The sequence below is a fragment of the Oncorhynchus kisutch genome, unplaced genomic scaffold (genome assembly GCF_002021735.2).
Source record: "Oncorhynchus kisutch isolate 150728-3 unplaced genomic scaffold, Okis_V2 Okis03b-Okis08b_hom, whole genome shotgun sequence".
Classification (NCBI taxonomy): Eukaryota; Metazoa; Chordata; class Actinopteri; order Salmoniformes; family Salmonidae; genus Oncorhynchus; species Oncorhynchus kisutch.
This window is the reverse complement of record NW_022261980.1, coordinates 20048266-20063959: the sequence shown is the minus strand read 5'-3', so window position 1 is coordinate 20063959 and position 15694 is coordinate 20048266. Positions and strand designations below refer to the sequence as shown.

Below are 15694 nucleotides of genomic sequence, written 5' to 3'. Positions count from 1 at the left end.
CAGAGAGTTGGACTGGTCTACAGAGTTGGACTGGTCTACAGAACCAGAGAGTTAGACTGGTCTACAGAGTTAGACTGGTCTACAGAACCAGAGAGTTAGACTGGTCTACAGAACCAGAGAGTTAGACTGGTCTACAGAACCAGAGAGTTAGACTGGTCTACAGAACCAGAGAGTTAGACTGGTCTACAGAGATAGACTGGTCTACAGAACCAGAGAGTTGGACTGGTCTACAGAACCAGAGAGTTGGACTGGTCTACAGAACCAGAGAGTTGGACTGGTCTACAGAACCAGAGAGTTAGACTGGTCTACAGAGTTAGACTGGTCTACAGAACCAGAGAGATAGACTGGTCTACAGAACCAGAGAGATAGACTGGTCTACAGAACCAGAGAGTTGGACTGGTCTACAGAACCAGAGAGTTGGACTGGTCTACAGAACCAGAGAGTTGGACTGGTCTACAGAACCAGAGAGTTGGACTGGTCTACAGAACCAGAGAGTTGGACTGGTCTACAGAGTTGGACTGGTCTACAGAACCAGAGAGTTGGACTGGTCTACAGAGTTGGACTGGTCTACAGAACCAGAGAGTTGGACTGGTCTACAGAGTTGGACTGGTCTACAGAACCAGAGAGTTAGACTGGTCTACAGAACCAGAGAGTTGGACTGGTCTACAGAACCAGAGAGTTGGACTGGTCTACAGAACCAGAGAGTTGGACTGGTCTACAGAACCAGAGAGTTGGACTGGTCTACAGAGTTGGACTGGTCTACAGAACCAGAGAGTTAGACTGGTCTACAGAACCAGAGAGTTGGACTGGTCTACAGAACCAGAGAGTTGGACTGGTCTACAGAACCAGAGAGTTGGACTGGTCTACAGAGTTGGACTGGTCTACAGAACCAGAGAGTTAGACTGGTCTACAGAGTTGGACTGGTCTACAGAACCAGAGAGTTGGACTGGTCTACAGAACCAGAGAGTTGGACTGGTCTACAGAGTTGGACTGGTCTACAGAGTTGGACTGGTCTACAGAACCAGAGAGTTGGACTGGTCTACAGAGTTGGACTGGTCTACAGAACCAGAGAGTTGGACTGGTCTACAGAACCAGAGAGTTGGACTGGTCTACAGAGTTGGACTGGTCTACAGAGCCAGAGAGTTGGACTGGTCTACAGAACCAGAGAGTTGGACTGGTCTACAGAGTTGGACTGGTCTACAGAACCAGAGAGTTAGACTGGTCTACAGAGTTAGACTGGTCTACAGAACCAGAGAGTTAGACTGGTCTACAGAACCAGAGAGTTAGACTGGTCTACAGAACCAGAGAGTTAGACTGGTCTACAGAACCAGAGAGTTAGACTGGTCTACAGAGATAGACTGGTCTACAGAACCAGAGAGTTGGACTGGTCTACAGAACCAGAGAGTTGGACTGGTCTACAGAACCAGAGAGTTGGACTGGTCTACAGAACCAGAGAGTTAGACTGGTCTACAGAGTTAGACTGGTCTACAGAACCAGAGAGATAGACTGGTCTACAGAACCAGAGAGATAGACTGGTCTACAGAACCAGAGAGTTGGACTGGTCTACAGAACCAGAGAGTTGGACTGGTCTACAGAACCAGAGAGTTGGACTGGTCTACAGAACCAGAGAGTTGGACTGGTCTACAGAACCAGAGAGTTGGACTGGTCTACAGAACCAGAGAGTTGGACTGGTCTACAGAGTTGGACTGGTCTACAGAACCAGAGAGTTAGACTGGTCTACAGAACCAGAGAGTTGGACTGGTCTACAGAACCAGAGAGTTGGACTGGTCTACAGAACCAGAGAGTTGGACTGGTCTACAGAGTTGGACTGGTCTACAGAACCAGAGAGTTAGACTGGTCTACAGAGTTGGACTGGTCTACAGAACCAGAGAGTTGGACTGGTCTACAGAACCAGAGAGTTGGACTGGTCTACAGAGTTGGACTGGTCTACAGAGTTGGACTGGTCTACAGAACCAGAGAGTTGGACTGGTCTACAGAGTTGGACTGGTCTACAGAACCAGAGAGTTGGACTGGTCTACAGAACCAGAGAGTTGGACTGGTCTACAGAGTTGGACTGGTCTACAGAGCCAGAGAGTTGGACTGGTCTACAGAACCAGAGAGTTGGACTGGTCTACAGAGTTGGACTGGTCTACAGAACCAGAGAGTTAGACTGGTCTACAGAGTTAGACTGGTCTACAGAACCAGAGAGTTAGACTGGTCTACAGAACCAGAGAGTTAGACTGGTCTACAGAACCAGAGAGTTAGACTGGTCTACAGAGATAGACTGGTCTACAGAACCAGAGAGTTGGACTGGTCTACAGAACCAGAGAGTTGGACTGGTCTACAGAACCAGAGAGTTGGACTGGTCTACAGAACCAGAGAGTTAGACTGGTCTACAGAGTTAGACTGGTCTACAGAACCAGAGAGATAGACTGGTCTACAGAACCAGAGAGATAGACTGGTCTACAGAACCAGAGAGTTGGACTGGTCTACAGAACCAGAGAGTTGGACTGGTCTACAGAACCAGAGAGTTGGACTGGTCTACAGAACCAGAGAGTTGGACTGGTCTACAGAACCAGAGAGTTGGACTGGTCTACAGAACCAGAGAGTTGGACTGGTCTACAGAACCATAGAATTGGACTGGTCTACAGAACCAGACAGTTGGACTGGTCTACAGAACCATAGAATTGGACTGGTCTACAGAGCCAGAGAAGTGGACTGGTCTATAGAACCAGAGAAGTGGACTTTTCTACAGAGTTTGACTGGTCTACAGACCTAGAGAGTTGGACTGATCTACAGAACCAGAGAAGTGGACTGGTCTACAGAACCAGAGAAGTGGACTGGTCTATAGAACCAGAGAAGTGGACTTTTCTACAGAGTTTGACTGGTCTACAGACCTAGAGAGTTGGACTGATCTACAGAACCAGAGAGTTGGAGTGGTCTACAGAACCAGAGAGTTGGAGTGGTCTACAGAACCAGAAAGTTGGACTGGTCTACAGAACCAGAGAGTTGGACTGGTCTACAGAACCATAGAAGTGGACTGGTCTACAGAGCCATAGAATTGGACTGGTCTACAGAGCCAGAGAGTTGGACTGGTCTACAGAACCAGAGAGTTGGACTGGTCTACATAACCAGACAGTTGGACGGGTCTAGAGAACCAGAGAGTTGGACTGGTCTACAGAACCAGAGAAGTGGACTGGTCTACAGAGTTGGACTGGTCTACAGAACTAGAGAGTTGGACTGGTCTACAGAACCAGAGAGGTGGACTGGTCTACATAACCAGACAGTTGGACGAGTCTAGAGAACCAGAGAGTTGGACTGGTCTACAGAACCAGAGAGTTGGACTGGTCTACAGAACCAGATAAGTGGACTGGTCTACAGAACCATAGAATTGGACTGGTCTACAGAGCCAGAGAAGTGGACTGGTCTACAGAACCAGAGAAGTGGACTGTTCTACAGAGTTAGACTGGTCTACAGAACTAGAGAGTTGGACTGGTCTACAGAACCAGAGAGTTGGACTGGTCTACAGAACCAGAGAAGTGGACTGGTCTACAGAGCCATAGAAGTGGACTGGTCTACAGAGCCAGAGAAGTGGACTGGTCTACAGAACCAGAGAAGTGGACTGTTCTACAGAGTTGGACTGGTCTACAGAACTAGAGAGTTGGACTGGTCTACAGAACCAGAGAGTTGGACTGGTCTACAGAACCAGATAATTGGACTGGTCTACAGAACCATAGAATTGGACTGGTCTACAGAACCATAGAATTGGACTGGTCTACAGAGCCAGAGAAGTGGACTAGTCTACAGAACCAGAGAAGTGGACTGGTCTATAGAACCAGAGAAGTGGACTTTTCTACAGAGTTTGACTGGTCTACAGAACTAGAGAGTTGGACTGATCTACAGAACCAGAGAAGTGGACTGGTCTACAGAACCAGAGAAGTGAACTGATCTACAGAACCAGAGAAGTGGACTGGTCTACAGAACCAGAGAAGTGAACTGGTCTACAGAGTTGGACTGGTCTACAGAACTAGAGAGTTGGACTGGTCTACAGAACCAGAGAGTTGGAGTGGTCTACAGAAGCAGAGAGTTGGACTGGTCTACAGAACCAGAAAGTTGGACTGGTCTACAGAACCAGAGAAGTTGACTGGTCTACAGAACCAGAGAGTTGGACTGGTCTACAGAACCAGAGAGTTGGACTGGTCTACAGAACCAGAGAAATGGACTGGTCTACAGAACCAAAGAAGTGGACTGGTCTACAGAGTTGGACTGGTCTACAGAACTAGAGTGTTGGCGTATGTCCAGAATGACACCATAGTCCTTTAGGGATTCTTGAAAGTTGGGACATTCCTTGTTGGGAAACTTTATATTTATCGTCAATTTGTTTTTCTTTTGTTGTATTAATTCAGATTAAATTACATTTAGTGGAATTTAATTTGGGAAAGATTTGCTTTTGTAATTCTCTAAATATTTTCTATATTATACATTTTCATATTGGCTCTATGCCTAGACATGCCCTTGTCTGGAGCAAATTATACCAGTTTCAACTCTCCAATTATATATATTTTTATTCTATAAACCTGCAATAATATTTTTATAGTTTTAAAATAAATATCTTGTAGTTTCTTGTGAGAGCCCTCTCTGCCTTTAAGAGAAATAGTCTTAAAAAATGTGATTCCTAAAAGATGTCCCTGGAGATATGGTGAACTCCGTCAAATTGGTCTTAAATCCTAAATGAATCAGGGATGAGCAGGGAAAGCTATACCATAAGGACCCCATCTTCATGTCCTCATTCTATGTAGTACAAGAAGACCACTCTGGAAAGTTCTCTACTTTTAATAGATGAAATCATAAAATATTGAAATCACCATTATCACAACAATGAGCTGTCAACTCCATCTCCTTGATAGAATTTTTTCATTTTGGTTTAAATATGTTTATTTTGATTAGTTTTTAGTCATGAAGCAACTGAAGAAAAACTAAATTGCTACCTTGTATACCACTTCAATTCCATAAATCAAACTCATTCAGATTGTTTTCTAACGTCAACTCTGTAAAACAAACTCATTCAGGTTGTTGTCGAACGTCACAACTCATTCAGAGTGTTGTCTGACGTCAACTCCGTAAGTCATCCACATACATAGACACTCTGTCTTTACTCAAAGTCAGTGGTATTCAGTTAGTAAAGGTTGAAAAAAGCAAGGGGCCTAAACAGCTACTCTGGGGAATTCCTGATTCTACCTGCAAGGGGCCTAAACAGCTGCCCTGGGGAATTCCTGATTCTACCTGGATTATGTTTGAGAGGCTTCCATTAACAGTCTGATGGCCTAGAGATAGAAGCTGTTTCAGTCTCAGCTTTGATGCACCTGTACTGAGCTCGCTTTCTGGATGGTAGTGGTGTGAACAGGCAGTGGCTCGGGTGGTTATTGTCCTTGATGATCTTTATGGCGGCAGGGTAGCCTAGTGGTTAGAGCGTTGGTCTAGTAACCGAAATGTTACAAGTTCGAATCCCCGAGCTGACAAGGTCTGTCGTTCTGCCCCTGAACAGGCAGTTAACCCACTGTTCCTAGGCTGTCATTGAAAATAAGAATTTGTTCTTAACTGACTTGCCTGGTAAAATAAAGGTAAAATAAAAATAAAATGTCACTTCCTGTGACATCGGGTGGTGTAGGTGTCCTGGAGGGCAGGTAGTTTGCCCCCGGTGATGCGTTGTGCAGACCGCATTACCCTCTGGAGAGCCTTGCGGTTGTGGGCGGTGCAGTTGCCATTCCGGGCGTGGTACAGCCCGAAAGGATGCTCTCGATTGTGCATGTGTAAAAGTTTGTGAGGGTTTTAGGTGACAAGCCACATTTCTTCAGCCTCCTGAGTTTGAAGAGGCGTTGTTGCACCTTCTTCACCACACTGTCTGTTTGGATGGACCATTTCATATTGTCAGTGATGTGTACGCAGAGGAACTTAAAATGTGTACGCAGAGGAACTCCATCAGCCACGGAGAAGGAGATTCCACAGTCCTTGGTAGCGGGCCACGTTGGTGGCACTGTATTATCCTCAAAGTGGGCAAAGAAGGTGTTTAGTTTACCTGGAAGCAAGACGTCGGTGTCCGTGACGTGGCTGGTTTACCTTTTGCAGTCCGTGATTGTCTGCAGACAATCGTCTCGTGTCTGAGCCGTTGAATTGCGACTCCACTTTGTCGACATTTGGATGATTTGATTTAATTTAAACTTTTTATTTATTTTAACCTTTAACTAGGCAAGTCAGTTAAGATCAAACTCTTATTTACAATGACGGCCTACCCCGGCCAAACCCGGACGACGCTGGGCCAATTGTGCAAAGCCCTATGGTATTATTCTCTGACACTATCCAGAACATATCCCAGTCCCTGTAATCAAAACAATCTTGAAACGTGGATTCCCGATTGGTCAGACTGGCGTTAAATAGTCCTTAGCATGGGTACTTCCTGTTTAAGTTTCTGCCTATAGGAATGGAGGAGCAAAATAGATACGTGTTCATATTTGACGAAATAAGGGCGGGGGAGGGCCTTGTAAGCATTGCGGAAGTTAGAGTAGCAATGATCCAGTGGTTTTCCAGTGCGAGTGCTACAGTCGATATGCTGATAGAATTTAGGTAGCCTTGTTCTCAAATTTTGTTTGTTAAAATCCCCAGCTACAATTAATTCAGCCTCAGCATATATGGTTTCCAATATAGTCCATTGAAGTTCCTTGAGGGCCATTGTGGTATTGACTTGAGGGGGGATATATATGGCTGTGACAATAACAAAAGATAATTATCTTGAGAGATAATATGGTCGGCATTTGATTATGAGGAATTCTAGGTCAGGTGAACAAAAATACTTGAATTCCTGTTGTTACAATTACACCATGAGTCATTAAACATGATACCCCCGCCCTTCTTCCCAAAGAGATGTTTATTACTGTCTGCGCGACGACAGAGTATGTTACAATCCCTGATGTCTCTCTGGAAAGCAAACCTCGCCCTGATTTCATCGACCATGTTATCTAGGGACTGGACATTGGAGAGTAATATACTCGGGAGTGGTGGGTGGTGTGCGCACCTCCGAAGTCTGACCAGAAGACTGATCTGTCTGCCTCTTCTCCGGCAGAGTTGTTTTGGATCAGCCTCTGGAATCAGTTCAATTGCCCCGAGTGGTGCGGACAAAGGATCCGCTTCGGGAAAGTCGTATTCCTGGTCGTAGTGTTGGTAAGTTGACATCGCTCTGATATCCAATAGTTCTTCCCGGCTGTATGTAATAAAACTTAAGATTGTCTGGGCTAACAATGTAAGAAATAATACATCAAAATAAAAATAAATACTGAAATGTTTCCTAAGGATTAGAAGCAAGGCAGCCCTCTCTGTCGGCGCCATCTTGAGCGATATGGTGTGTATCTACTAAACCTGCTAATAGTTGGTTTTGTTAGAGTTGTATTGACTGATGCTGTCTTACTGGTGCAGAGAAAGGCATCCTTAGTGTTGATGGTTTTGCTGCATTGGTGGCAGGAGGAGGATTGTGTCTGGGAGGAGACCATGCTGAAGTGATGTCCGTTCAGCATACATCTCTCTCTGGCCTTTGCCTCTCTCCTCTCGTCTTTGTCTCGACTCTTCTCTCCATCCTTTTCCTGCAGGTGGAAGAAGGGGGATTAGGAGTAGAAACAGAATAAGGTCAGACAGTACAGCTACCCTCTCTCTCCGTTCCTCCTTTCCCTGCCTTGAAACAGAATGAGGTCAGACAGTACAGCGACCCTCTCTCTCCGTTCCTCCTTTCCCTGCCTTGAAACAGAATGAGGTCAGACAGTAGATCTACCCTCTCTCTCCGTTCCTCCTTTCCCTGCCTAGAAACAGAATGAGGTCAGAGAGTACAGCGACCCTCTCTCTCCGTTCCTCCTTTCCCTGTCTAGAAACAGAATGAGGTCAGAGAGTACATCTACCCACTCTCTCCGTTCCTCCTTTCCCTGCCTAGAAACAGAATGAGGTCAGACAGTACAGCTACCCTCTCTCTCCGTTCCTCCTTTCCCTGCCTAGAAAGGATCTGTATGGTTACTAGTCCCTTATATAGACCACAGATGATCTCTACTGACCAGGATCTGTTACTCTGTATGGTTACTAGTCCTTATATAGACCACAGATGATCTCTACTGACCAGGATCTGTTACTCTGTATGGTGACTAGTCCTTATATAGACCACAGATTACCTCTACTGACCAGGATCTGTATGGTAACTAGTCCTTATATAGACCACAGATGACCTCTACTGACCAGGATCTGTATGGTAACTAGTCCTTATATAGACCACAGATGACCTCTACTGACCAGGATCTGTATGGTAACTAGTCCTTATATAGACCACAGATGACCTCTACTGACCAGGATCTGTATGGTAACTAGTCCTTATATAGACCACAGATGACCTCTACTGACCAGGATCTGTATGGTTACTAGTCCTTATATAGACCACAGATGACCTCTACTGACCAGGATCTGTATGGTTACTAGTCCTTATATAGACCACAGATGACCTCTACTGACCAGGATCTGTTACTCTGTATGGTAACTAGTCCTTATATAGACCTCAGATGACCTCTACTGACCAGGATCTGTATGGTAACTAGTCCTTATATAGACGACAGATGGCCTCTACTGACCAGGATCTGTATGGTAACTAGTCCTTATATAGACCACAGATGATCTCTACTGACCAGGATCTATATGGTTACTAGTCCTTATATAGACCACAGATGACCTCTACTGACCAGGATCTGTTACTCTCTATGGTAACTAGTCCTTATATAGACCACAGATGCACTCTACTGACCAGGATCTGATACTCTTCATGGTAACTAGTCCTTATATAGACCACAGATGACCTCTACTGACCAGGATCTGTTACTCTATGGTTACTAGTTTTTATATAGACGACAGATGACCTCTACTGACCAGGATCTGATACTCTTCATGGTAACTAGTCCTCATATAGACCACAGATGACCTCTACTGACCAGGATATGTATGGTAACTAGTCCTTATATAGATGACAGATGACCTCTACTGACCAGGATCTGATACTCTTCATGGTAACTAGTCCTCATATAGACCACAGATGACCTCTACTGACCAGGATCTGATACTCTTCATGGTAACTAGTCCTCATATAGACCACAGATGACCTCTACTGACCAGGATCTGATACTCTTTATGGTAACTAGTCCTTATATAGACCACAGATGACCTCTACTGACCAGGATCTGATACTCTTTATGGTAACTAGTCCTTATATAGACCACAGATGACCTCTACTGACCAGGATCTGTATGGTAACTAGTCCTTATATAGATGACAGGTGACCTCTACTGACCAGGATCTGATACTCTTTATGGTAACTAGTCCTTATATAGACCACAGATGACCTCTACTGACCAGGATCTGATACTCTTTATGGTAACTAGTCCTTATATAGACGACAGATGACCTCTACTGACCAGGATCTGTATGGTAACTAGTCCTTATATAGACGACAGGTGACCTCTACTGACCAGGATCTGATACTCTTTATGGTAACTAGTCCTTATATAGACCACAGATGACCTCTACTGACCAGGATCTGATACTCTTTATGGTAACTAGTCCTTATATAGACCACAGATGACCTCTACTGACCAGGATCTGATACTCTTTATGGTAACTAGCCCTTATATAATCCGACGTCTGCATTGACCGTGCAGCGTTTACAATCATACGGCCTCTGCAGAAGTCAGGGCCATTAATACTTCCTATGTTTCGCAGAGTATGCACAGAGCTGTTGTCAAGGAAGTTGTCGAGGAAGTGAATTTGTGTTTACACAAGACTTCCTGCCCCCGAACCTACCGTCGACCAATCACGTCAATGTGGAGTCATATGGAGCCCTCCACGTTGTTACACAATTTGACAGGATTACATCACACCCTCCCTACAGCGCCTCCCGACCACATGTTGGAATCTAGCTTACATCGCCTCTTCCCCTTTACGCTCACTTCCCCTTACATTCAGGAAGTTGCAAGCAGCTGAATAGCATAAAAACTCTCCAATACAGAATAACAACTTGGTCATCTCAACAACTTTTCTCAAAATATCAAGGTCAAGCGTGTTTAAAACATTGACTTCCAGTAGCTGGTTCTCAAAACTAAGCACACAATATATTTTACACCTATTGGAAACGGAGATGCTAACAGGACCAGAATCACACTGTTCATTCCTCCCAGACCTACCAAACCCATCTGTATCCTACCAATTCCATCTGTATCCTACCAAACCCACCTGTATCAAACCAAACCCATCTTGTATCCTACCAAACCCATCTTGTATCCTACCAAACCCATCTGTATCCTACCAAACCCATCTGTATCCTACCAAACCCATCTGTATCCTACCAAACCCATCTGTATACTACCAAACCCATCTGTATCCTTCCAAACCCATCTGTATCCTACCAAACCCATCTGTATCCTACCAAACCCATCTGTTTCCTACCAAGCCCATCTGTATCCTACCAAACCCATCTGTTTCCTACCAAGCCCATCTGTTTCCTACCTACTCCCGTCGTACCTCCAAACCCATCTGTATCCTACCAAACCCATCTGTATCCTACTGTCCTCTACCCTTGTCCTCCTACTGTCCTCTACCCCTGTCCTCCTGCGGTACCTACCCCTGTCCTCTACCCCTGTCATCTACCCCTGTCCTCTACCCCTGTCCTTCTACTGTCCTCCTACTGTTCTCTACCCCTGACCCCCTACTGTCCACTACCCCTGTCCTCCTACTGTCCACTACCCCTGTCCTCCTGCGGTACCTACCCCTGTCCTCCTGCGGTACCTACCCCTGTCCTCCTGCGGTACCTACCCCTGTCCTCTACCCCTGTCCTCCTGCGGCACCTACCCCTGTCCTCTACCCCTGTCCTCCTACTGTCCACTACCCCTGTCCTCCTACTGTCCACTACCCCTGTCCTCCTACTGTCCTCTACCCCTGTCCTCCTACTGTCCACTACCCCTGTCCTCCTACTGTCATCTACCCCTGTCCTCTACCCCCGTCCCCTACCCCTGTATCTACCCCTGTCCTCTACCCCTGTCCTCCTACTGTATCTACCCCTGTCCTCCTACTGTAACTACCCCTGTCCTCTACCCCTGTCCTCTACCCCTGTTCTCCTACTGTAACTACCCCTGTCCTCTACCCCTGTTCTCCTACTGTATCTACCCCTGTCCTCCTACTGTAACTACCCCTGTCCTCTACCCCTGTTCTCCTACTGTATCTACCCCTGTCCTCCTACTGTAACTACCCCTGTCCTCTACCCCTGTCCTCCTACTGTAACTACCCCTGTCCTCTACCCCTGTTCTCCTACTGTATCTACCCCTGTCCTCCTACTGTACCTACCCCTGTCCTCCTACTGTAACTACCCCTGTCCTCTACCCCTGTCCTCCTACTGTAACTACCCCTGTCCTCTACCCCTGTTCTCCTACTGTATCTACCCCTGTTCTCCTACTGTATCTACCCCTGTCCTCCTACTGTATCTACCCCTGTCCTCCTACTGTATCTACCCCTGTTCTCCTACTGTATCTACCCCTGTCCTCCTACTGTATCTACCCCTGTCCTCCTACTGTAACTACCCCTGTCCTCTACCCCTGTTCTCCTACTGTATCTACCCCTGTTCTCCTACTGTACCTACCCCTGTCCCCTACCCCTGTCCTCCTACTGTATCTACCCCTGTCCTCCTACTGTAACTACCCCTGTCCTCTACCCCTGTTCTCCTACTGTATCTACCCCTGTCCTCCTACTGTAACTACCCCTGTCCTCTACCCCTGTCCTCCTACTGTACCTACCTCTAGTCCTCGCCCACACTTTAACTTCATGGAGAGACCTTTGACATCAAAGAACCTTCGATACAACATCTCTGTTACTTTCAGTGACTGTGAGCCCCAGACAGGCTGATATCTAACCTTACAATGCTACAACCATCTAAACCACAGCCTCCACTGACTGAACACCACAGTACCACAGCACTTCACAACACTAATTCCTATCAGAGTAGGGAGAGAGACAGTGAGAACCAGGAAGTGATGTAACAGTGTACAGGGGGTGCCCAGTTCCTATCAGAGTAGGGAGAGAGACAGAGCACCAGGAAGTGATGCAACAGTGTAAAGGGAGTGCTGTTTCTGACTTAACCACCATCTCCAGTAGTAAGAGACAGGTATTCATAGAATAACATAGAACTCTAGCGGTCTGTCTTAGCTGCTGGTCGTGGCTGAGGTCTGTCTTAGCCGCTGGTCGTGGCTGAGGTCTGTCTTAGCCGCTGGTCGTGGCTGAGGTCTGTCGTGGCTGAGGTCTGTCTTAGCCGCTGGTCGTGGCTGAGGTCTGTCTTAGCCGCTGGTCGTGGCTGAGGTCTGTCTTAGCTGCTGGTCGTGGCTGAGGTCTGTCTTAGCTGCTGGTCGTGGCTGAGGTCTGTCTTAGCCGCTGGTCGTGGCTGAGGTCTGTCTTAGCTGCTGGTCGTGGCTGAGGTCTGTCTTAGCCGCTGGTCGTGGCTGAGGTCTGTCGTGGCTGAGGTCTATCTTAGCTGCTGGTCGTGGCTGAGGTCTGTCTTAGCCGCTGGTCGTGGCTGAGGTCTGTCTTAGCTGCTGGTCGTGGCTGAGGTCTGTCGTGGCTGAGGTCTGTCTTAGCCGCTGGTCGTGACTGAGGTCTGTCTTAGCTGCTGGTTGTGGCTGAGGTCTGTCTTAGCTGCTGGTCGTGACTGAGGTCTGTCTTAGCTGCTGGTCGTGACTGAGGTCTGTCTTAGCTGCTGGTCGTGGCTGAGGTCTGTCGTGGCTGAGGTCTGTTGTGGCTGAGGTCTGTCTTAGCCGCTGGTCGTGACTGAGGTCTGTCTTAGCTGCTGGTTGTGGCTGAGGTCTGTCTTAGCTGCTGGTCGTGACTGAGGTCTGTCTTAGCTGCTGGTCGTGACTGAGGTCTGTCTTAGCTGCTGGTCGTGGCTGAGGTCTGTCGTGGCTGAGGTCTGTTGTGGCTGAGGTCTGTCTTAGCTGCTGGTCGTGGCTGAGGTCTGTCTTAGCCGCTGGTCGTGGCTGAGGTCTGTCTTAGCCGCTGGTCGTGGCTGAGGTCTGTCTTAGCTGCTGGTCGTGGCTGAGGTCTGTCTTAGCTGCTGGTCATGGCTGAGGTCTGTCTTAGCTGCTGGTCGTGGCTGAGGTCTGTCTTAGCCGCTGGTCGTGACTGAGGTCTGTCTTAGCTGCTGGTTGTGGCTGAGGTCTGTCTTAGCTGCTGGTCGTGACTGAGGTCTGTCTTAGCTGCTGGTCGTGACTGAGGTCTGTCTTAGCTGCTGGTCGTGGCTGAGGTCTGTCGTGGCTGAGGTCTGTTGTGGCTGAGGTCTGTCTTAGCTGCTGGTCGTGGCTGAGGTCTGTCTTAGCCGCTGGTCGTGGCTGAGGTCTGTCTTAGCCGCTGGTCGTGGCTGAGGTCTGTCTTAGCTGCTGGTCGTGGCTGAGGTCTGTCTTAGCTGCTGGTCATGGCTGAGGTCTGTCTTAGCTGCTGGTCGTGGCTGAGGTCTGTCTTAGCTGCTGGTCGTGGCTGAGGTCTGTCTTAACTGCTGGTCGTGGCTGAGGTCTGTCTTAGCTGCTGGTCGTGGCTGAGGTCTGTCTTAGCTGCTGGTCTTAGCTGCTGGTCGTGGCTGAGGTCTGTCTTAGCTGCTGGTCGTTGCTGAGGTCTGTCATTAAAGCTGTTGGCCCGTTAAAGCGACTGGCTAGCTGCTGTGGTGACAGAGAGAGAGAGAGCTGGAGTCCATAGAGAGAGTGTCCTCTTCCTGTTCTACTTCTCTTACTGCTCAGTGCTGCTGCTTCCGCTACTAATACTATTCTGTTTCTCTGGTATCTATCTCTCATCTCTTCTCTCTGCAACACAACACAACACAACACTGTAACATTAGCACAAACGTCATCAACTGAGTCAGATCAAATTAGGGTCATGTCACAGTGAAACGTGAAAACAGACCTCTTGGTGTAACACCACCAAAGCTCTTAATAATAATTTATCAACGTTGTTAAAACCCATAGCAAGGGGTCAATTTATCACCTTCAGTGAAGTTTTTCAGAGTTGAAATGTTTATTTGTGAAAACAGATTGGGGTTCCTCTGAAACACTAGTGTGTTCTGAACAGTGACTGTGACAATGGTAAGATGTCAAGTACAGATGTCGTATCTTCATTTGAGCCAGTTTCACACAGCAGCAAAAAAGTCCTGCAGCAACAGGAAATGTGAATTGTTATGTGGATTATAATTAATGGACATATTTTTGTAGGGGTTGATTAATTTTTCATAAGATTTGACATCTGTATTTCAGCAGAGGACTGCAAACAGCTTGGGTTAATCCTGAGATTTAACCTTGTGATTAATAATGATGAGATTATTGAATGATAATGGTCACCCTGGTCTTCTTGTACATCTTGCTTGAGGTAGCCTATAATAGTAGTAGTAAACTCAGCAAAAAAGAAACTTCCCTTTTTCAGGACCCTGTCTTTCAAAGATAATTCAAAAAATATATATAATAATTCACAGATCTTCATTGTAAAGGGTTCAAACACTGTTTCCCATGCTTGTTCAATGAACCATAAACAATTAATGAACATGCACCAGTGGAACGGTCCTATGTAAATGGTAGATTATCAGATACTCAACAGGGTCTGATTTCATTATTACTGAAACAGGATCCAAGTGGTAAATATAAAGATCCAGTTCATTAAAACAACTTGGAGGCCACTTGCACTTCAGTGCTGTGATGCAAAAACTCTAGCACATAGAATTAAAGCACATGGAATTAAAAAGGTTTTGTCTGACGTTATTCATTCTAATCAAACAGTTTTTTAAAATGGACTATACATTGGAGATAATATAAGACAAGTACTGGAAACAGTAGAACACTATGAAAAATCTGGGAAACCAGGCCTACTATTCAAAGCTGACTTTGAAAAGGCTTTTGATAAAGTACGATTGGAGTTTATATATAAATGGAACATTTACATTTTGGAGAATATCTTATAAAATGGGTTAAAATCATGTGTAGTAACTCTTGGTGTAAAATATTAGATAACGGCTACTTCTCAGAAGGTTTTAAATTGTCAAGAGGAGTAAAACAAGGTTGTCCACTATCACCATATCTATTTATTATGGCCATTGAAATGTCCGCTGTTAAAATCAAATTCAATAATAATATCAAGCAATTAAAAATCCAGGGCTGAAAAACAAAGGTGTCACTGTACTCTGATGATTCATGTTTTCTTTTAAATCCACAACTTGGATCCCTCCACAGCCTCAACGAGGATCTAGATACTTTTTCTAACCTCTCCGGATTAAAAGTAGAGCGCATAAACTAATGATGGGAAACAGAGGGTTAATTACAAGTCGCTTAATTGGGGAAATGTAAACCAGGTGTTCTCGGTATATACAAATCCTGAAATAAATAAATGATCTCACTCCAATACATTTCTATAGAAAGTTAGCAAAAACAGATCTTGCTACCATGGAAAGGTAAATACCTGTCTATTATGTGGAAAAGTCACCCTAATTAACTCTTTAGTCATATCCCAGTTTACCCTGATGAACTCTTTAGTCATTTCCCAGTTTACCCTGATGAACTCTTTAGTCATTTCCCAGTTTACCCTGCTTAACTCTTTAGTCATATCCCAGTTT

The 15694-nt window shown here is 46.1% G+C and overlaps 2 protein-coding genes across 4 annotated transcripts in view; both read right to left on the bottom strand.

Annotated features, from left to right (window-relative positions):
* Positions 1-12040, bottom strand: part of LOC116359630 (A-kinase anchor protein 13-like) — a 92674-nt gene extending 80634 nt beyond the window's left edge. For all 3 annotated transcript variants that reach the window (XM_031812657.1, XM_031812658.1, XM_031812659.1), the window contains exons 1-2: positions 11856-12040; positions 7460-7631 (exon numbers count right to left, since the gene is read on the bottom strand). In XM_031812657.1, the coding sequence (XP_031668517.1) occupies positions 7460-7631; positions 11856-11924 (241 nt within the window). In that variant the 5' untranslated portion in view covers positions 11925-12040. The remainder of the gene's footprint in view (positions 1-7459; positions 7632-11855) is intronic.
* Positions 12041-13664: 1624 nt separating this feature from the next.
* The window catches only part of LOC116359585 (cell surface glycoprotein 1-like), a 39258-nt gene continuing 37228 nt past the window's right edge, over positions 13665-15694 (bottom strand). The window contains exon 9 of the mRNA XM_031812421.1: positions 13665-13760. Coding sequence (XP_031668281.1) covers positions 13665-13760 — 96 coding nt within the window. The remainder of the gene's footprint in view (positions 13761-15694) is intronic.